General features: G+C 37.2%; 1 protein-coding gene across 1 annotated transcript in view; it reads left to right on the forward strand.

Moving 5' to 3' along the window:
• Nucleotides 1-20,046, forward strand: part of LOC100889936 (macrophage mannose receptor 1) — a 39,777-nt gene extending 19,731 nt beyond the window's left edge. The window contains exons 22-42 of the mRNA XM_030972078.1: nt 320-430; nt 980-1,095; nt 1,956-2,104; nt 2,759-2,973; nt 3,483-3,634; nt 4,220-4,266; nt 4,743-4,913; nt 5,436-5,480; nt 5,979-6,163; nt 6,593-6,657; nt 7,177-7,271; nt 7,725-7,988; nt 8,405-8,556; nt 8,872-8,971; nt 9,377-9,624; nt 10,209-10,377; nt 11,057-11,308; nt 17,008-17,181; nt 17,602-17,673; nt 18,576-18,629; nt 19,208-20,046. Coding sequence (XP_030827938.1) covers nt 320-430; nt 980-1,095; nt 1,956-2,104; nt 2,759-2,973; nt 3,483-3,634; nt 4,220-4,266; nt 4,743-4,913; nt 5,436-5,480; nt 5,979-6,163; nt 6,593-6,657; nt 7,177-7,271; nt 7,725-7,988; nt 8,405-8,556; nt 8,872-8,971; nt 9,377-9,624; nt 10,209-10,377; nt 11,057-11,308; nt 17,008-17,181; nt 17,602-17,673; nt 18,576-18,629; nt 19,208-19,413 — 3,042 coding nt within the window. The 3' untranslated portion in view covers nt 19,414-20,046. The remainder of the gene's footprint in view (nt 1-319; nt 431-979; nt 1,096-1,955; nt 2,105-2,758; nt 2,974-3,482; nt 3,635-4,219; nt 4,267-4,742; nt 4,914-5,435; nt 5,481-5,978; nt 6,164-6,592; nt 6,658-7,176; nt 7,272-7,724; nt 7,989-8,404; nt 8,557-8,871; nt 8,972-9,376; nt 9,625-10,208; nt 10,378-11,056; nt 11,309-17,007; nt 17,182-17,601; nt 17,674-18,575; nt 18,630-19,207) is intronic.
• Nucleotides 20,047-21,256: the final 1,210 nt, after the last annotated feature.

Genomic DNA, 21,256 nt, shown 5'->3' on the forward strand with positions numbered 1-21,256 from the left:
GGTAATCTACTATTTTTAATTTCCAAATCAAATTGTGGAAGCATGAAAATGATGCATGCAAGATATTAATGTGCAAGACTCAGTGCGAGTGCCAAAACAATATGTTTATCAATTTTTTTTGCTTCCGAGTTTTCTTTGAATTTATAGTACATTTATGTATCAGTATGATAAAGAATATGGTAAATTATTAACCTGTTTCATACGTCTTGAGCGGCCCGCAAGAAGGCCATTACAGCCATAGACAATAGAAAGATCTGATGGCCTTCTTGTGGGCTGGTAGCCGACAATGACATTATATCTCACCATTATTTGCTTACAGGGAGCTTGGAATGACATCGCCTGTGCCAGTACCATCCCATCCATATGCAAGCTGAAGAAGGAAAATCTGCCACCTACAGACCAACCAATCACACCTTCAGGATGCAACCTGGTAAGGTCTCATGATCAGGTGTCACATGATTCAAGGTTGCACAATCTGGTATCACATGACCTCATGGCATATGACTATTTTCTTTAATGATTTGAACTTGGACAAGGTAATATCGTTTCTGTTACCAATGAGTTGGATCTTTACCGGGGTTTTCTCAGATTTTACTGATTATTTATAGTATTATGTTATCACTATGATATTAACATTATCATTTTGGGCAATTGTAAGTTGGTCTAGTGCCCTCCTCTCAAGTTAACTCATTCATCAACTGAAAGTTTTATTTTGAGTTGGTTCTTTTAGTTGGCTGCAATTGCTCTAGGCCTAATGATCTTGTCCAAAGAAAGGGGTAAGGGTTGCAATTGGGATTAGGGTAAGGATTGTGTATAGGGATGTTAGGAGTTAGGAAAGCCACAGGAACAAGAGGAACACATTTGTACAACAATTTTTAAAGAGCAACCTTGGTTTTCGTCGAGACATAGCCTCACTGATAATGTTGAGGAATTGACAGAATAATGCTGAGAATTTTGTTTATTTTTTGACCATCTTTAGGGAGAGGTAGCTTATGGAGGATCTTGTTACATGGCGGTGACCACGCCGATGTCATTTGCTGATGCACAGAATGATTGTTCTACTAAGGGAGCAAACTTGGTGTCCATCGCTGACAGGTAAAGCCACAAATAAACATTGTCTTAGCCATTGCATAATGTAATGTTTCCAGCTATCCTGGGCTTCAGGGAAAACATGAAGAATTAGTTTGTTTTGTTTTTCTAGTATTAAAGGGAAAAGGCCATTTTCATAATGTATTAAAATTTAATATGTCTTTGTTAAGTGCCTTGTTACAAATTATTTCCTGCATCTGTTATGAAAATTGTATTTTCTTAGATAGGGTAAGCCATAATGTTTGTCCAACTTAGCAATACATGCATATGCAATTTGTATTCTGACTATTGACTTGGCACTAGGCAAACATGTATTACATTTTGAAAATGGTGTACCGGTACTTGAGAAAAAAATCCTACAAGCAGGAAAGTCATTGAATTTCATTGGCCTAAAAAGAAAGTTGTCAGTCTCTCATACCTTGGACGATTGGATATGGCAGCTTTTTAGTGTTCTTCAACAAGGTTCCAAACTGGAATTAAGGTTCAAATAGTGATCCTGGAATTATGAAACTGCATCAAGGAAACATCAGGGAATTTTATTTTCCTGAAATCCTAGGAATCTTCCACTACATGTAGGTTTTTTTTATGTGAGTGGCTTGGAAGGTTTATGTTTCTCAGTTTCTATTTTTTATTTCTACAGTTTATTTGATTTGTACTTCACAAGTTCTGAGGCAGTTTAGGCAGTACCAAACTCAAAACCACATTTAATGATGGAAAAGATGGAACAGATGGATGGATATTTTGCCAAATGAGAGTGTAAAATAACGACATGTTAAATCTGCTTCTGAATTCTTCAGTCCTCTAATTGCTGAAATCCTAACGGAGTGGGATAATTTCCAAAATATGTTGTATTCATTTGTCGACAGGTTTGAGCAGTCTGTCATATCCAGTCTTCTAGGCCTTCAAGATGGCACCCTATTCTGGATTGGATTGAGTGATACACAGAACTATGGGGAGTATGCATGGAGTGACATGACTGCCATCACCTTCACCCATTGGGATGTAGGACAACCAGGTAAAAATCAGGGGACATCGGACTTCATTGTAACCTTATGTTGTCACAAACTTTATAAACATTTTTCATGTCTTATATCTCGTCTATTTTATGAGGCAAGTTGATAATCGTAGGGCCTTTTGTTTCTGTTGGTATTGAAACGAAGAGTGTCCCATCATATCAACATTAACAATTTATGAGCCCATTTTGAATTTCAAGAATATCAACAAACTTTCCCTGACCCCAAAATATTAGATACCTCTGTTGGTTACGATCTCCTATTGTAAAGTTTAACTTTAATCTATGGACTTATGGTACTGAATTGGATTAAGCTCTTTGACTGGGTCTGATTGATTGATTGATACTTCATGGGAATCATATTGCATATTGCAGTGACATGATTGCAATCACATCAATCCACCAGTTTATAGAACAAGCAGCTAAGAGTGGTCACAGAAAACATTTTATCCCTCAAAATGCATATTGCTTTGTACAGTTTGAGACTGAATGAAATAACTTTTCAAAGTGACAATCTTATTTCAAAACCAAGGAACCCCAAATAAGACAATGAACACAAGATAAATGCAATTCACATGATAGACTCCCAACATCTGACAGCACTGAGTTTTCTAATCACCACTCCTTTTTTTTTCCTTCCATGTTCTGTCTATTTAGATGATTCTGGTGGCTACTGCGTGGCTTCAACATCAGGCAGCACTGCTGGCCTGTGGAGAAACATCCAGTGCGACACCGAGGCCAAATACGTGTGTGAGAAGGTTAGGGCTGGTTTCACGCCCCGCCCAACTGTACCTGCTCCTGGACCCCCAACGGTACCCAGCGATGATGGTTGCTACTATGACTGGGTTGGCTACGGAGGCTGGTGCTTCAAGGTCAGATCTTTTTTTCTATACACCCTGTAACTATGAGTCCTGTGTCATAATGCATATTCTGTTGCTAAGCATTTTGCTCTACAGTTTGTTGGATTTTTTAACACCAATATTTCATTGTACACTGTACACAATGTTCAGACATAACAAATGTTCTTTTATTGTTTTGTGAGTTATATCCTTTTATGCTGTTGATAGATCAATCATTTACATAGGTCACTCTGCAAGAGATATGACTACCGGTAGTAGGTTTTACATATCCAACAGAATCCAACCTGACTTCATAGCAAAATCACATAAGCAACAGCTTAGAAGTAATGACAGTCATCCAGCTTATAGTTTTATTGGTGGGTTATATATTCGAATGGGGTGATTTTAAAGGATACTTTTTTTTTTCTACAATGAAAGTAAATGATTGAATGGTCTTGAATAGCCATTTTCTTAGTTTATATAATGGTGATGACCTTCAATTTCCCTCAATTCTGAATTCCTCATCTTTTCCACCATCTTAGATTGAGACCGCTGAAGACGTTAGCCAGGATGCAGATAAGATCAAGCGTAGCTGGGGCACAGCTCGTGATGCCTGTGTGTCTGATGGAGCTGAACTCGCCAGTTTCCATGACCCTGATGAAGAAGCCTACATCAAGTCTAAAATCCCAATGCCGTAAGATTTCATGATCCTTATGCCTCTATTGGAAAAACTGTATGAATAATACGCAAGATTAAGTAAGAAAATTGATATAAAACCTTTCTCTGATGAGATCTGAGACTGATTAAGAACGTCCTTCATAACCATTTAGATAAGATCAGTGTGTATACTAATCACTTGTTTTTTAATCACTAAATTCACTTTCAAAAGTTGCTCAAACACATAATCTTTTTCTCACTGTGAAATTCGATATTTGTTATTTCCTTCCTAAGTCCTCAATTAAAGTTCATTAAAGTTTCTATTTTGTTGTCTTTCAGAAATATATTCACTGAATTTGACCTTAAGTGGATTTACTTCCTTTGCTCTACGTGGGTTATTTAGTGGTTTTCCTCTCAGATTCTCAAGAATATTCATTATGTATGAATGATATATGTATAAATGATTTTACTGGAGCAGTAATATTTATTCTCAACTTTACTAGCACTAACAGTTTGTTGAATTTTTATTGTAAGTAACCAGATAGATTGTTCCAAGTCAATGTTTGTTTACTGTCTGTTTCTTGATGGTAATCTTGCTTTTGATTGGTATTACTTTATCCAGTGATGATGGTTACTGGATCGGTCTTCATGATAGATCCGTAGAAACTGGTGAGTTCCTCTTCTCCCTTTTAGTTTTGTTCAAATATGCTTCTCAAATTTATGTTTCAGGCAAGTTGAGGGTATTTTGTCTTGCATGTTGCTGACCACATCAGAGTTTTTAATTTACTTGATTTATTTACCTTAGCTGGGATCAGACAAACTATCAAGGAAAATGCTGGCTACTGTTTTTGTTCAGGTTTTGAATTCCATGATACTTGGTAACATGTAAATAATAGAATGGCCAAGACATAGAACTTGCCAATTTACATAAGTGCTTGAATTTAAAAAAAAATATATATAAAGTCATAGAATTAGTGAAACTTCTCGTGACCAGACTATGGTATGCAGTTTTCACAGTCAGGGGAGCTGAAACAGTAATCTTCCAAGAGCGCCTGGCCCCCGTTTTTTTAAAAACAATATAATATTCAGTATTAAAAAACTATTATATTGCCGTCTTTTGTATTGATAATATTTTCTTTTATCAGGTTTTGAGTGGAGTGACAGGACACCAGTAGATTACACCAATTGGTGGGAGGGTGAACCTAACAATGCTGGTAATCTAGGAGAGGATTGCGTGGAGATGTTTGGTGGCCAGCGAAACTGGAATGACAAAGAGTGCTCCAGTCTTAGAAACTGGGTCTGCAAGATTGCTAAAGGTATGTACTGAAGTGTGTCCAGTTTATTTGGATGTGGTTGCCAGCTAAAAACCCAGTGGCAGACCTCGCAAAACCAGGAAGAAGACACTAGAGCATCTTGTCTCATCTAGGTGGATTATGAATTACTGGAAGGATTTGAGAAGGGCCATGAAGGAAATGGGACATCGAATCCCATAGTGTGAAAAAAATGGTTGCTAAATGATGGTGATTAATGAAATTTGAAGAAATTATTGTTGATTTGAGTATTCTTCTTAACTAATATAAAAAAATATTTCTAATCCAGTGAATACATTTTGGTATATTACATGCATTTTATATTGACTCCAGTTTGAGTAATCTCTGGCCTATATGTAGTATTTGATAGGTTGCAATCAAATCCTGATACTACATAAAGTGTGATTTTTTTATTATTTCTTTTTAATTCAAGTTCATCCAAGTAAATGAAGTATGCCTTTCCTTTTAGTGTTTTGCATACATCTCATAGAAAAAGTATGTAACAGAATTGTTTTATTTCCTTTATAGGTGTTAGGCCTAAATCTACCCTGGGACCATCAACAGTAACACCATGTAAGTAACCCATTAATGTTCCCAATGGTATAGAATTCTCCAATAAGTACTGTTCATTGAGTTTATTTATGTATACATGTACGTTTTTGTTAACACCAACTTTGCTATGGAGCTTTTCTGCAATTAATTTTATCCACTATAAAGTCATTTTTAAAGATTCTGTGTCAAATCATACAAAGACATGATCAAACTATGGAGAGGCAAAGTTCAAGCTCTCAAATCCTATTCATTTATAGTATTTAAAAAAAAAAAAGATGAAACTATCCTGTATTGAAGGAAGGCTCAATATCAATAAGATCACTGTGATGTTAATGTTTATTTTGTTTTGGTAATTTTGTAGGCTAAACAGTCTAAAGGTGTAGGCAACCTCTGATCAGAAAAAAACACTTATGCATGTATAAGCTTTTGGTACTCTATTATGTTGGTGCTGAATTTGAAATAAGAGTTTATGAATACTTATACCCAGTACCAATCTATGTTCTCTCCTTGCTTCTGTAGGGCCCCAGTGTCCCACAGACCCAGACTGGGTCCTGTTCCAGAGCTATTGCTACTTCTTCAGCGGTGGTCTGACTGGCTCTGATGCCAGGATGGGCTGGGGCGATGCCAACTCGTACTGTATGGAACGTGGTGGTTACTTGGTCTCCCTGCATTCTACCAATGAAAACAACTTCCTTCAATCTATGGTATTTATTAGAGAGAATCATAATACAATGAATTGAATGATTTTGTTTGTTTGATTGCATTCTTAAATTAAGTATGTGAAAGTAGGAAAACATGTGACATTGAAAGGTTGTTTATGTTGAGATGAAACATCACAGTGAAATCTATATTTTATGACATAGGAATATCTAATTTTGGTAGTTGTGCATTTGGTGGTCCGACATTTGGCCTAGCTATATTTCATCAAGAGGGTAGGGTTAGAGTTAGGGTTACTTTAGGGTTTAGGTAAGATTTAGGCCAGTGTTTTTAGGAATTGTTGCGTGCGCATGTGTTCTACAACCTTGCCTCCTCCACTGATGAATTACACATCCGTGATGTATTCAAGAAGCATCACAATTGTAAGTCCCAAATAAGAAATTAATTTTTCTCATCGATGCCCTTTCTTACTGCAGCTCACCAGGTATGCAGACAGTAATGACTGGATTGGTCTAAGAACTTACGGCACTGGATTTTATCAGTAAGTATTATTGATTATAGACTTGATGTGGCAACAAAGGCATGACTCAGTAATGGTAACAGTGATAGAGATGTACATATCAGAAAGTTTTGATATGTGATGGAAAGTTAATATCATCATAGATTTGTTCTTACTAAAACAAAAAGTTTGTATTGAATGAGTTTTTCAATGTTCTCTGCAATATTCCCTGCACATGTGTGTGGGGGAGGGGCTGGAGATGGTTTTTGATGTGGATTTTGATGTGAGCAATGTGTTGGAGTGAGTGTGTATTGTTTATTATTTATTTATTAAATACTCTCTTTCTAATTCTCCATAGTACAAAGGGTTAAGTGCAAAAGTAGGCCCATGTTAGATAAACCATCCATAGAAATTATCAAAGCAAGTGGTCAATTGATTTGCTTCATTCAAAATCACACATACTTTGTATAATAAACAGGGATTGATGGTTTGATATTTTGATCCTAATATCTTTAAATTGACTATCATCCATCTCTTGTTTTATTCTTGTCATTTTCGTAGGTGGTCTGATAGCTCTCCTCTTGATTTCCAAGCCTGGAACGTCAATGAACCTAATGATGCTAATGGTGAAGAGGAATGTGCTGAGTTCTACCAAGGTAAACAAAAATCAAATCAAATGAGATACAATTCTTTTTTTTGGCTAATTAAATCTTGTCAGTCTCTTTGCTTCTTTGATGTTGTGCAACAGAAAGAGGAAGAAGATTGTACTAAGGTAATGTAGTACAGTACAAAAGTCATACTTTTATCATACAAAGTGTATGGATATTGGCATCTCTGTCCAATAGACTTCATTTAAATGATCCTTTGTGTCATGAATGACTTATATTAAGGTGAAGAAGCAGAAACACAAGATCCAGATCCAAATTAAATGAATGTTGCTTTCTATTCAATATCTAGTTCTATGTAATATTTAGTTCAAGATGGATTGTTTTGATCATAATCAATATTCGGTGAGATTCATCATATATTTTCATGTAAATAATTAGGTACCTGTTGATGAAAGTCCCACTGTTGATGTTTATTTCTTAATCTTGTTATTAACATATCAGATGGATCGTGGAATGATTTGAACTGCGGAGACAAGCTAACCTTTGTCTGCAAGAAGGCTGTGTCGTCAATTATGCCTGTGACCCATGCACCTACCCCAGTCCCAGATGGTAACTGCCCATCAGGAACCATGCGCTTTGACAACATGTGCTACCGTATGATCGGTGCAAACTCTGCCGACCGAAACACGTGGTATAATGCCAGGGACATCTGCAGGAATTCTTACAATGGAGATTTGGCAACAATTCACAGCCAGGCTCTGCAGTGTGAGTACTAACCCCCTCTCCTTCAAAATGTAACCCTAATGCTGATATTTGAGTAGATATAGAACCTAATGAGAGATCCAACCATAAGGACCAACCCAAATTGAAATAGAAAGTTTGTTTGGTCCAACTACCTGCTATCATTAATTCTAATTTTGATTTAACAACTGGAGCAGAGAGTGTACTAAGGGGAATATTGTGACAGCTTGGTTGTTATGATAAAATAACCATAGCATCTTACCAGAAGAAAAATCAATGGGAAAAGAAGATATATCCTTCCTTAACATATTGCTCCATCTACATATACATTACTTGAATTATAAATAATATTTGTCTTTTTACAACCCCTGGATGTAAAAGGATATGTTATCGCCAGTATCTATATTCAAATTCAGTGCTCCGATTTCTATCCTAAACAGCATTCTTCACCACTCAAATGAAGGAGATTGACTACCAGATGTACATTGGATTAAGTGACTCTCTCAACAATGGCCAATTCAGGTGGACTGATGGCACATCTGTAGATTTTACAAACTGGAATGTAGATGAGCCTAATGATCATAATGGTGATGTAAGTCACACTTTCCAGAAATGGTTAACAACATTTTTTCTATTTTTAAACTCTATTTCTCTCTCTCTTTTTTATATTATGTAATATTGAGCATTATATATTTATGTAAGTATAGGGGGTTTATAAGTTTGATGATTAGAACAGCTGTCTCAGGTCTAGGACGTTTTGTTTTCTTTTTCATTCGAGTTACTTAGCTTAGCGGCATAATCCCTTTCTTTCATTTTCTAAATAATTAATAAAATAAAGGGCCTGTAGACTTAATGAAATGACAGATATTTAACGATTCCACTGGTTTGTTTTTGTCGTTAATTTCAGGAAGACTGTGTTGAAATGGTAGAGACTCCTGAGCGTGCTGGAAAATGGAATGACCAGTCCTGTAATGATTACAATGCTTTCATCTGCCAGTCATCACTCGGTGAGTTTTCTATTCTAATTTGTCCGTGTTTGATAAATAATTAATAAAATAAAGGGCCTGTAGACTTAATGAAATGACAGATATTTAACGATTCCACTGGTGTGGAACACTCACCGAGTGTTTGATAAACCTATTTTAAGTTCAAAGCACATGCCATTCATTTTCTGCCCTTCTTCTGTTAACCATTTATAGTCTTGTAATTTGTCCGATGTTTTGATGTACTGTACTTTCCATTATCTTATTGTTATGCGATTACTTGTTGATATATGGCAAACACATATTTTTTTAACTATTTCACTGCATCTGGTTGAGATATCTTGCTGAATAAAAACATGATAAGATACTTTTACAATATCCTGCATATTTGATATGAAATATTATACTTTCTCTCTTCTCACTTCACAGACCTCAACGCAGCTGTACCGCCCTCGCCACCAAGCTCTTGCCGCAACGGTTTCTCCCAGTATGGAGACAGCTGCTTCAAGGTTGTTCCCAGGGTGATGTCTTACTCCGATGCAATCCAGTCCTGTCGCAACGAGGGATCAGACACCAACCTGGCCAGCATCATAGACGTCTATGAGAATGCCTTTGCAGAAACCATGCTGCATTACAATGGAGATGTCATGCTTTGGCTGGGTCTCCTAGATGATAAGGTAGGTGTCCGATCCATGTACCGATCATCTCCTACCGTCGTAGATTTAGCGGTACTTTTTATTATATTTGTAAGACCTTCTGTTCATATCCATAAAGTTTGCTTAAATATATTTCTGGACAAAGGTAATTTGGTACACGAAGATTCAAGGCAGATCAATATGAGGTAATGTTTAAAATGAAGATATATACCTATTTTGTACTTCTTTGTTTAGAGTATCTAGTTGGGATATTCACAGAGAAGAAAAACTGCCCTACAAAGATGTATAGATTCTTTAGAAATGTTTCACTCATTTTTAGTTCTACTAATGTGCAAAATGTGTAACTTTAATTACCATTGCATGTTCTCTGCTAAATGAACAAAGCAGAGCAACAGTAACAAGCTAAAGTTCACAATTTGTCTTTAGAATGCACAGAGGTAACATTTAATTGCTTTCTGACTGTGCAGGCAGAATCAACCTGTTGCCCATGGGAACCTGGTGGTTTCGGTATTACGCCTATAAGAAGAAGTGATATCAGCAAGAAATGGGTTAATGATATCACTTCACACAATGAGTGTTTCTATATGGTTTTTTCATGCATTCAGGCAAGTGGTCAGTACAAGTGGGTGGACAGTCACCCTGTGTGGTTTACCAACTGGGCTCAGGGTGAACCAAGCCAGGGTGGTGGTGAAGGATGTACAGCCATCGGTCTAGGTGGCTGGGATGACCACTCCTGCACTGATCAGCTAGGAGCTCTCTGTAAATACAGCTTAGGTGAGTCATCTTTAAAACTAATATGTTATACATACTTTAAGCCGGGTCTGAAGGCAGTAGCAATACTATGTTATTCCAAAGGGTGCTAGCTAGTCCTACTCAAGAGACTATAACCATCAATATACTAAACTCTTATTCTTATTTAACTTTAGTCGTAATTAAAGTCTTTCAATGTCCCTAAAGCTATCTAAGAGACTCATTGAAATATATGGTCTCATAAAAACATGACATCAGTCCATTAGCACAGTTAAGTAATTTCAGTCTAATTCCCAGCAAATCATTCAAGAGCTTTAAAACTATGCAATATTAATATGCATGTTTGGATAGATGTACGTACTCTAGATCCAAACCAAGTCATTCTAGAGTTCTAAAAATATTCAACGGGTGAACAAACTGCTCTAGTTTGATTTTTCTCTTGTCTCATGGATGATGGTGAATTATTGCCTAGAACCAAAGCAAAAAATTTGGAAAACGCTTTAGCTATTTAAAGAGCAGAAACAATAGACGAGTGTTGTCTCAAACCAAATCAAAATTTCTTAAAAGTCATTCAATGATCTCACTGTAAATGGCTGTTATTTTGATTTGACAGTCATATAACTTTGTTAGACCACAAAATACAATCAGCTGGTGGTGGTAGGAATTTTTCTCACTCTGTCCTGCCTCCATTACTTGTTGACAGTACCCATCCCCACCAACCACCCTGATGTCCCAGGGACTTGCCCAGACTCCTGGGTCTCCTATGGCTCCAACTGTTACCTCTTCTCCACCGCTGCGACAGAGAGGTTATCGTGGCCTTCAGCCGAGTACATCTGCAGGCAGGGGGGAGGTCATATGGCCAGTATACACTCCAAGCAGGAGAATGAGTGGATCAGGAGTAGGCTGGTCCAGGAGTTGACTGATGTCTGGATCGGATTCGAGGCCACTCCATCAAGTACGTTTCTTCAACTTGTTTTTAATCTGTCCATTTAATTAATACCCTGACCATGTATTGAGTAGGTAACAGAACATGGATTTTTCACTGAATCTGATTTCCAGCAATAAGTTTTTTTGTTTTAACAGTTCTTTTGTTCCACATCAGTGATCTAGTACATGGTAAACCATTCGGATTAACCATCATTATTTTTATCAATAGAACTGAAGAAGAAAACAAATTAAATAGAGAAAGATGCATTGGAATTATCAGCTGAATTGTGTTTAGTCAAATCAACTCTGGTAACTACAAGAACTTGTATTGAAAGATAACCTGTCTAATTGTAGTGATAGCTACATGTAGTTTAACAGAGTCTGCAAATACAGACTAGCATGTATAACTAAATATAGAATGACCTGCAACCCATGACTCATGCCAGGTCATGTTATGAAACAATGAGTACTTGTACAGGAGGCCTACAAAGATGTCTGACTGACACAGAGCCTCAATAAAGCTATACAACTTATTAGTTCAATCAAAGCTCTCCAACTGGTCTTTTATAAGAACATAATATGGTGTCAGAACTTAGCAGCCAGTGTTTGTGCTGAGCAACCCAGCCTACAGTATATATATATGGAGGAATCATTGAAATCAGGCCAGTTCAATCCAATTCTTTGTGATGTGAGAGATGATAAGAGGGCTTAGAGTCTAAGTGTATGTCCAGTGAATGTAGTTATGTCCATAATGGTTAGCGCTGTCGTTGTATGGATTGGAGTGCATAGTTCTGTGCCGGGCCAGTTCCAGTATAACGGCAGTAAGCGTGACATATATGGGACATGAACATACAGAATAACTCAGTGAAAGTTAATAGTTGAGCTTAAAGTAATTGTTGCAAAGATACAAAAAGAAAAAGCTAATTGTTATGCTGTTCATGTGAGTGATTACACTAGGCTAAGAAATAAAAAGAAACAAAATGGCAAATCTCAGTCAACCTCCTCCACTCGACTTAAAGGGAAATATTTCCGAGAACTGGAGAAGATTTAAACAGAAATTCACTCTATACAATGTTGCCTCAGGAATGTCTGAAAAAGATGAAAAGTTACAAACATCAATGCTTCTACACGTGATTGGCGATGCTGCCTTGGAATTGTATAATACGTTTGTATTTGCTGAGGGTGAGAGCATGAAGCTTGAGAAAGTGTTGAACAAATATGAGGAATATTGCATACCGAAACGTAATCTAACGTATGAGAGATATAGATTTTTCACAAGATCTTAGGTAGTGCATGAGAGTGTTGATCAGTACGCAACAGAATTGCGGAGTCGTGCTCAGTCGTGTGAGTTTTCCATGTTGAAAGAGAGTCTTATCCAGGACAGAATTATCTGTGGTATTTTAGACGATGGTCTAAGAGAACGTTTGTTGAGGCAAGATGATCTTACATTGGATAAAACGTTGCAAGTATGTCGTGCGGCTGAACAAACTCGAACGCAGGCACAAGCGTTGAGTTCCGCAGGGGAAAACGCCTCAATTCCGGTAGATTCTTTCAGCAAGACTAAGAAGAAATTTCCTGGTTCAAAGTAAAAACGGTCAGAATCTCAAGGTCGTACTAAAAGTGATGCATGTAGCAGGTGCGGAAACCGACATAGCAAAGACAAATGTCCCGCACAAGGTCAAACATGCAAGAAGTGCGGTAAGCAGAATCATTTTGCTAAATGTTGTAAAACCCCAGTAGCCAAGGTCAATGAACTGCAGCACTTGGAGGTAGATTCAGAAGGTTTCATGATTTGCTCTGTTGAATCAAAAGAATCCAAGGATGAATGGATAGTTAATCTACTAGTCAATAACCAGCCGGTTGACTTCAAGGTTGATACTGGTGCTCAGGCGAATCTTCTTCCTGAGACAGTATTTCACAAATTGAAACCAAAACCAAAGCTACAAAAAGCCAAAGTGATGTTGACAGGTTATTATGAGACAGATATCCCGGTCAAAGGTCGTTGTTGTGTACAAGTTGAGTACAAAGGGATCAAACGCAATGTGCCGTGTCTAGTCATTCCTGGAAATCGTCAGCCTTTGTTAGGATTACGGACGAGTGAAGACTTGTATCTGGTGAAACGGGTGTATCATGTTGAGAAACAAACTGAACACGGAACGGGTAAAAGTGTAGTTCAAGACTATCAAGATGTGTTTGTAGGTCTAGGTTGTCTTCCTGGTAAACACCACATCACATTGAGAGAGGACGCACATCCTGTTCAGCATGCATGTCGCAAAGTTCCATTTCCACTTAACGATAAACTCAAAGACGAGTTAGATAAGATGGAACGAATGGACGTAATCACACGAGTTGATGAGCCAACTGATTGGGTTTCTTCTCTCGTGGTGGTGATGAAAAAGAATGGTCAGCTCAGGGTCTGTCTAGATCCAAGAGACCTGAACCGAGCAATCAAAAGAGAACACTATCAATTGCCATCAAGAGCTGAAATAACTGCACATTTTGCAGGAGCCAAATACTTCAGCAAGTTAGATGCATCTAGTGGTTTTTGGCAGATCCAACTAGATGACGAAAGCTCCAAGCTTTGTACGTTTATCACGCCATACGGAAGGTACAAGTTTTTGAGACTACCTTTTGGTATTTGTAGTGCTCCGGAAGTCTATCACAAGATAGTGCACCAACTGTTTGCACACATTCCGGGAGTTAACACAATGATGGATGATGTGATTGTATGGGGAACTACCCAACAGGAGCATGATGACAGGTTGAGAGAGGTTCTCAGCATTGTGAGAAAAATGAATCTCAAGTTGAACAAAGACAAATGCGAGTTCAATGTCAAGAAGCTCACATTCATTGGTGACTCGATCAGTGATCAAGGAGTTCAACCTGATCCAAAGAAAGTGTCTGCTATCTTGAACATTGAGAGACCGAAATGTCGGAAAGATGTCCAACGGTTCTTGGGTATGATCAATTACCAAGGGAAGTTCATTCCAGATCTGTCGACCAAGTCAGCAGCGCTGAGACATCTACTAGACAAAAAGAATGTATGGACATGGGATCATGCACAAGAGGATGCATGGAATCAGCTGAAACAAGCTCTGATACAAGAGCCAGTCCTACATTTCTATGACAGCTAGAAACCAACCAAGCTGTCAGCAGACGCATCAAAGGATGGTATTGGTGCAGTGCTACTACAGCAATATGATCAAGATTGGGTTTCGATCGCACATGCATCTAGATCAATGACTGATGCAGAGACTAGATATGCACAGATCGAGAAAGAATTGCTGGCAATCACATACGCATGTGAAAGATTCCATCAATACATCTATGGACAACAAGTAGAAGTGGAGACTGATCACAAGCCACTTATTCCACTGTTTGTAAAGTCACTGGGTGACTGTCCCCTACGCATTCAAAGGTTACTCATCAGGGTACAGAGATATGATCTCAAGGTCTTGTACACGCCTGGAAAGTACATGTATACTGCTGATACATTGTCCAGAGCAGTAGATCCAAAGGCTGAGTTGAATGCTGAAACTGAGGAAGATATCAGAGTCTACGTAGATGCTATTGTCAAGAGCATGCCAGTTACATCGAATAAACGAAATCAGATTGTCGAAGAGACAAAGAAAGATGATCAACTGCAAGAGCTGCTAGGCATCATCAGAGATGGTTGGCCGGAAACGAAGCAGCAATGTCCAGTTCGAGTCAAGGAGTACTGGAACATCAGGAGTGAACTCTCTGAAGCAGATGGCATCATCTTCAAAGGCAGCAAAATAGTGGTTCCCACTACTATGAGAAGGTTCATGCTAAACAAAATCCATGAAGGACACTTAGGCATCGAGAAGTGTAAGAAACGTGCTAGAGAAGTCATCTATTGGCCCAGAATCAACACAGACATCACTGAAATGGTCCAAAGTTGTACTTCATGCCTAATGTACAGACTAAAACAGCAAGCTGAAAGTCTACATCCTCATGACGTGCCGAACCGCCCGTGGGAAAAAGTTGCTGTTGATTTGTTCACGCTGAACAATAGAGAGTACATGGTCATCGTCGACTACTATTCACAGTTCATTGAAGTACGTACTATGACTTCTACTAGTAGCAAGGCCGTGATCAACCACATGAAAGCAGTATTTGCCCGCCATGGAACGCCATGTGAGCTGATGTCGGATAATGGTCCTCAATTTGCAAGCCAAGAGTTCCAGAGCTTTGCAAAAGAATGGGATTTTCGCCATACTACATCGAGTCCATATTATCCGCAATCCAATGGCCTCGCAGAGAATGCTGTGAAGATTGTAAAAAAACTCATATTGAAGTCACAGCACAGTGGACAGGATATCCACAGAGCTCTACAAGTCTATCGCAGTTCACCACTAGCATGCGGAAAGTCTCCGGCAGAACTCCTCTACAATCGTCGACTTCGATCGAATCTCCCCATGCTTGACAGTTTACTCGACAACCAACTGGTCAATACTCGATCAGTGAGGGGAAGAAAGGAGGATCATAAGGTGAAGCAAAAAGAGCGATTCGACAAACATGCTCGAGACTTGTCAAAGCTAAAGCCTGGAGATCATGTCATACTCCAAGACATGAAAACCAACACCTGGTCGAAACGTGGTATTGTCAGGTCTGTCCAGGATCGAAACAGATCATACCAGATCGAGACAGAAACAGGAGAGATGCGTCGCAGGAACAGACGTCACCTCAGGCCAGTCCCACGTCAACAACAAGCCGAGTCTATTCCACTACCAACACAGGATGACTTCGAGCTAAATGACACTGCAGAAGCTACAGAGCAACCAGCATCTGAAGAAAGCTCAACTACGTCATCAACCAGAACCAGAAGCGGACGAGTTATTAAACCGCCAGATCGCTTGAACTTGTAATAAATGAAAGCAAACTACAGAGAAAGACTTTCACGTTTTGTAAATAGTTTATAGTTACAGAGTTCAACCTGGACTTTAAAACATAACTGCAGGATTGCATGAGCATGACACATATATTTGCATGTTATAGTTTAAAAATATAACCGGATTTAATCAGTCACTTTGATTACAAAAATCAACAGATATCACTCAACCTCAACGGAGAATTCCAGTTTCGCGAATCGCAACCTTGAAAGATATGGACTGTCGCGTAATAAGTTACATATTTGAAAGCGACAGTACTCTAGCTTTAAGGGACAGAATAATGCCCTAGTACAGTCGAGAGTGTACAGGTAGTCCACCCTGTCACTCTGTACAGTTTAAGAAGTTTTATATATGTATATGTAAACCTCTTTTAAAGAAGGGAGGTGTAGTGATAGCTACATGTAGTTTAACAGAGTCTGCAAATACAGACTAGCATGTATAACTAAATATAGAATGACCTGCAACCCATGACTCATGCCAGGTCATGTTATGAAACAATGAGTACTTGTACAGGAGGCCTACAAAGATGTCTGACTGACACAGAGCCTCAATAAAGCTATACAACTTATTAGTTCAATCAAAGCTCTCCAACTGGTCTTTTATAAGAACATAATATTTATAAAGACCACAATTTGGTTTCCTGAGAACAAGGTTTTTCATTGAACCATGTATTATTATTTAAACCTGTACACAAAGGCCACCTGCCTGCCTATACAGACCAATGTTCTTGTTTCCCTTGAGTAGTCTTTATACACAGACTAATTAGAATTATATCGTTGTGATAATTACAATTATTCTTCTCCCAAATCGTCAGCTGCCTTTGCCTGGACTGATGACACACCGGTGGACTACACCAACTGGAACCCCGGTGAACCCAACTCAAACTTCCTTGGTGATGAGGACTGTGCAGAGATGTACCTAGAGACCGGGAAATGGAATGACTTGGACTGTCTTTCACTTCAAGGATACGTCTGCAAAACACCCAAAAGTAAGTCTGAATGGTATTTTCCAAAATGGCTCAAAGCTAATTGTGCATTCACTGGACACTCTTTATGACCAATTCTCAATGAAATCAGGGCAATTAACCCATTTTTCTTTTCTATCACTTATACATTATGCCTGATGATGCATTGTGTATGTATGTCAATTTGATCGAGTGAACCCTGTTTTGATTCCCAGCGGAGATAAGTTTTGCGGTTATAACCACAAAAAGGAAGACAATAAGGAAAAGCAATGAATTTATAACTATGTAATTTATTCTTCTCTCTTCCAGTGCATTTGTCACATCTTGTAGGGTGTTGATCCTACAATTGAACCTTTTAATACAGAAATACTCATTGGAAAAGAATTGTCATGAATATTGAAAAAGTCTTTAGTAGAATAAAGTCTCGTCTTTTATCTTATTTAGCCCCTCTGTCAGGCCAGCCTACACAAGGCCCTCCCAAGACCCTAGCTCCAGGCCAAACAACCAAAGCCCAAGGTAAGTCTACCTCTCCCTGCATTTGAAATACTGTAAAGCCATGGTGTCAGCCCATGTACAGCATATCCAAACCGAAAATCTAAGTGTCAAATTTCATGAATTTTATTATTATTATTATTATTATTTTATTTGGCAAATCAAGTCACATAATACAACAATATAACAAACATGAATTGAGATTAAAAAAATCAATAGAAAGCATATATAAATATTGCAATAGCAGGTGCATCCGGTCGAGCTGCCCGGGTATGGAAAAAGTTAACCAAATAACTGTGATCCGCAGACCTTCCTCCCCACACCCGACTAGATGCACCTGATATTGGTTAAAATAAAGCTTTAAAAAGAAAAGATAGATGAGAAGAAAATGGAGGAAAGAGGGAGAAAAAGAAAGGAAAAAAAAAATTGCATGACAATTTTTTTAAAAGTTGTGATTTCATGACAGGTATGGTAACATATTATTACTGTTAATCATTAACACCATCATCACGTTGTAAAACATAAATATAATATCATTATCATTATCGTTATTAACATTATTACTACTATCGTTTTTTAAAAAGTTGTGATATAGATAGCATGTTATTAAGATTTCTACATGAGTTGAAATTCACTGCCTTTGAAGTGAGGTAATTGCAAACAAATAGTGAGCTTAATTATAACTTTGGCCGTGTATTTGTAATATTCATCTTTTGTTCTACTTGCAGTATTCTTTAACTAGTAAATTTCTTGTCTTTTGTTAGAGCTAGTCTATATCTAGAAATTAAAAAGATTATACTGTGTTTCCTTACCATTATTACATGTGTGTACTTGGCTTATTGGCAATATTAACATTCAAATCTGGAAAGAAAAGATATGAAGATGTGTAAATTTACTATTTTTTAAATTATTTCTCTTTTACACAGGACCAGGGGGCAATACAATAGACACTCCTACAAACAGTGCTCCGATTTCTAGTGGTAAGTTTGACGCTTTACTCACATTAACTATTGATTAATATGTAATGTTTCTTTATCAATTTAGTTAGCAGTCTTAATTCTCTGTTTTCTTACTATTTAACATGAACATATGGAACAATGGGAAAATAAACTAGGCTGCCAAGTGATTGATAACACTTGATTTTTATTAATGAATATTTTCATATGAATGAAAAGATAATATTTATAATCTTTCCATATTTTCATGGATTTTGAGGCAAATAAAGGCTAGTTTGAATCTTGCACTGGTCCAAAAAACCCTTTCGGAATGTTGGCTAAGCCAGTCAACACATCACGTTTGCTACCTCTCTATGTACAGTATATTAGTAAATTGAGGTGTGGATGTGTTAGACTTACCCACAACATGAAACTTAAAAATATAGTCCATACATACTCTAACTCTAAACCTGATGCTGGGTTTAAACAAATGACTTACGATGAAAAGAAAATGTTGGTATATGTTTCTCTCAACTCGTCCTCTAGGACTATTGAGTCAAGGTTTAAAATTTTAAAAATTAGTTGAACTTGTACTCTTTGTTCTTTGTTCCCTCCTTTTGTAGGTGTTTCAACTGGTGCCATCGCTGGTATTGTCATTGCTGCTGTCCTCATAATCTGTGTCACCGGACTTCTGGTGTTCTTCTTGTATTCATCGAAGAACAAGGCTCCTATGAAAACTCCAGAAATCCCGTCCAGCACAGGCTTTGAGAATGTGGTTTACAATGAGAAAGATGGTACCAAGCTTTCAGCATTTGAAACCAATGCATAATGTTTTTTTGATAGTATTTATATAGTTGTGATGTAGCTGTAATTCATAGTGAAGCTGATTGAATGTTAGCTCAAAGTAGATATAAAAACCAAATGTTCTCATTGTCACGATTCTCTTTTATTCTTAGCTCTAAATCAGTTTATGTCCAAGTACAAGTTTAAGTACTTGCAGAGTGATACTCTAAAATGACTATGGAAATTACAACTAAAGTCATATTCCTCTCATATGTGTATTACTTGCATTTAAACTCATTTTTTAGTAAATTAATTTTCTATTACATGTCTCGTTCTAGGCAACCTTCTTTTTCTATGAAAAAACCCAACTCTATCACAGAATACAATGCAAAAATTTACATATGCATGATAATGTCACAAAACTGTGTAAGTTACTACCAGTGTACACCCCCTCCCCCTTCAATTTCTCATATTCGTTTGCCTGTTGTTGGAAATTATGCTTTTTCTAAGGGCATTTCACATAATATACTCTACCTCTGTATTTCATGATGTGAATGGACTTATGCCCCTCTATGCTTTTACGTGTACACTTTCTGTATTTAAAACAGAATTGAATATAACTTTAATAATGATAATTTTGATTAAAGAACAGAATATCAGAGGGTCAGAGTCTTTGTATGAAGAGTCTTGTCATATTTTGTATGAAACTTTGATTACTTTTGTATAGTACTTTTTGATTTATGTCTCATGTATCTTTCTAACAGTGTTTTGTTTAATAAATTATATATACCTTGATCTATTTGTATACAAATTTGTTTCACAGAAAGGTTATAAATATATTCTCTGACTTATCAAAATAGCTAGGTTCATGATTTTACTTATGGTAGACTGTATGAGGATAAGTTTTTTTTTTTTTTAAGGCTCATGCAGTATTTTTTACATGTCCTTTTTATGACTTTCTGTACTTACAGTGACAATCAAATCGCTTCTCTTTATCATGTTCCTTTTTTTTAATTTGCGCAATTCATTTTTGTTCTGGAATGACTGTAAACGTGCAATACTCCATGTGTACAGTCATGCAAATTAGATGATGATGTCTCGATTTATTAAGTGATGAAATGAAATACATATATATGCATATATTTTTTCACACTTTAATCATATTCGAATTATTAAGCATATTTTGATGTCATAATGTACCCTCGTCTGAGCTTTTGGTGTTGTTGTACATGAAAGAAAGTATGTGGATACAGGTTTATCTTTGAAATCTCAAGTTTGCAAACTACAATTTTATATAAAGTATTATATTGAAATCAAATCTTTTAATAAATATTCTTCTTGTGCAGTAAACTAAAATGCAGTTTCACTGTGTTTGTTGTTGACTCTAAGTTGGAGAAGAGTTGCATATCACTTTTTCATATTTGTGTATGATTCCAGCAATTGGAAGGGAGAGAAAGAGAAAAGAAGAAAGAGAAAAAGTTTGAAAATTAAATGAGTTGTTTTAAACCAAATCTAATAGCAGACACTACACTCAACCTTGAACATGATCGCAACTATTTTTGTAAACGATAGATTCTAGGGCCTATATACCCTATTGCATGTTCTGATTACGTTACACATCATTTTCATGTTCACACATTTCAAAATGTGACTAACAAGGCCTTAAAGGGGAAGTCCATCTTGATGATAAGTTTGTTTTAATACAAGGAGAAAAGTGAGAGGAACAGATCAGTGAAGATTTGAGAAAAATCGGACAATAAAAAAGAAAGTTATGGATTTTTAAAATCCATAACTTTTCATGAAATACTTTCAAATCAGTGAGATAAATTGGCAAAGCTGGCTCTAAATATGATGTCGCCCCTCACATTATATCCTTTGTTGAATGCAAG

Source organism: Strongylocentrotus purpuratus, unplaced genomic scaffold, assembly GCF_000002235.5.
Source record: "Strongylocentrotus purpuratus isolate Spur 01 unplaced genomic scaffold, Spur_5.0 spur5_scaffold_6, whole genome shotgun sequence".
NCBI lineage: Eukaryota > Metazoa > Echinodermata > Echinoidea > Camarodonta > Strongylocentrotidae > Strongylocentrotus > Strongylocentrotus purpuratus.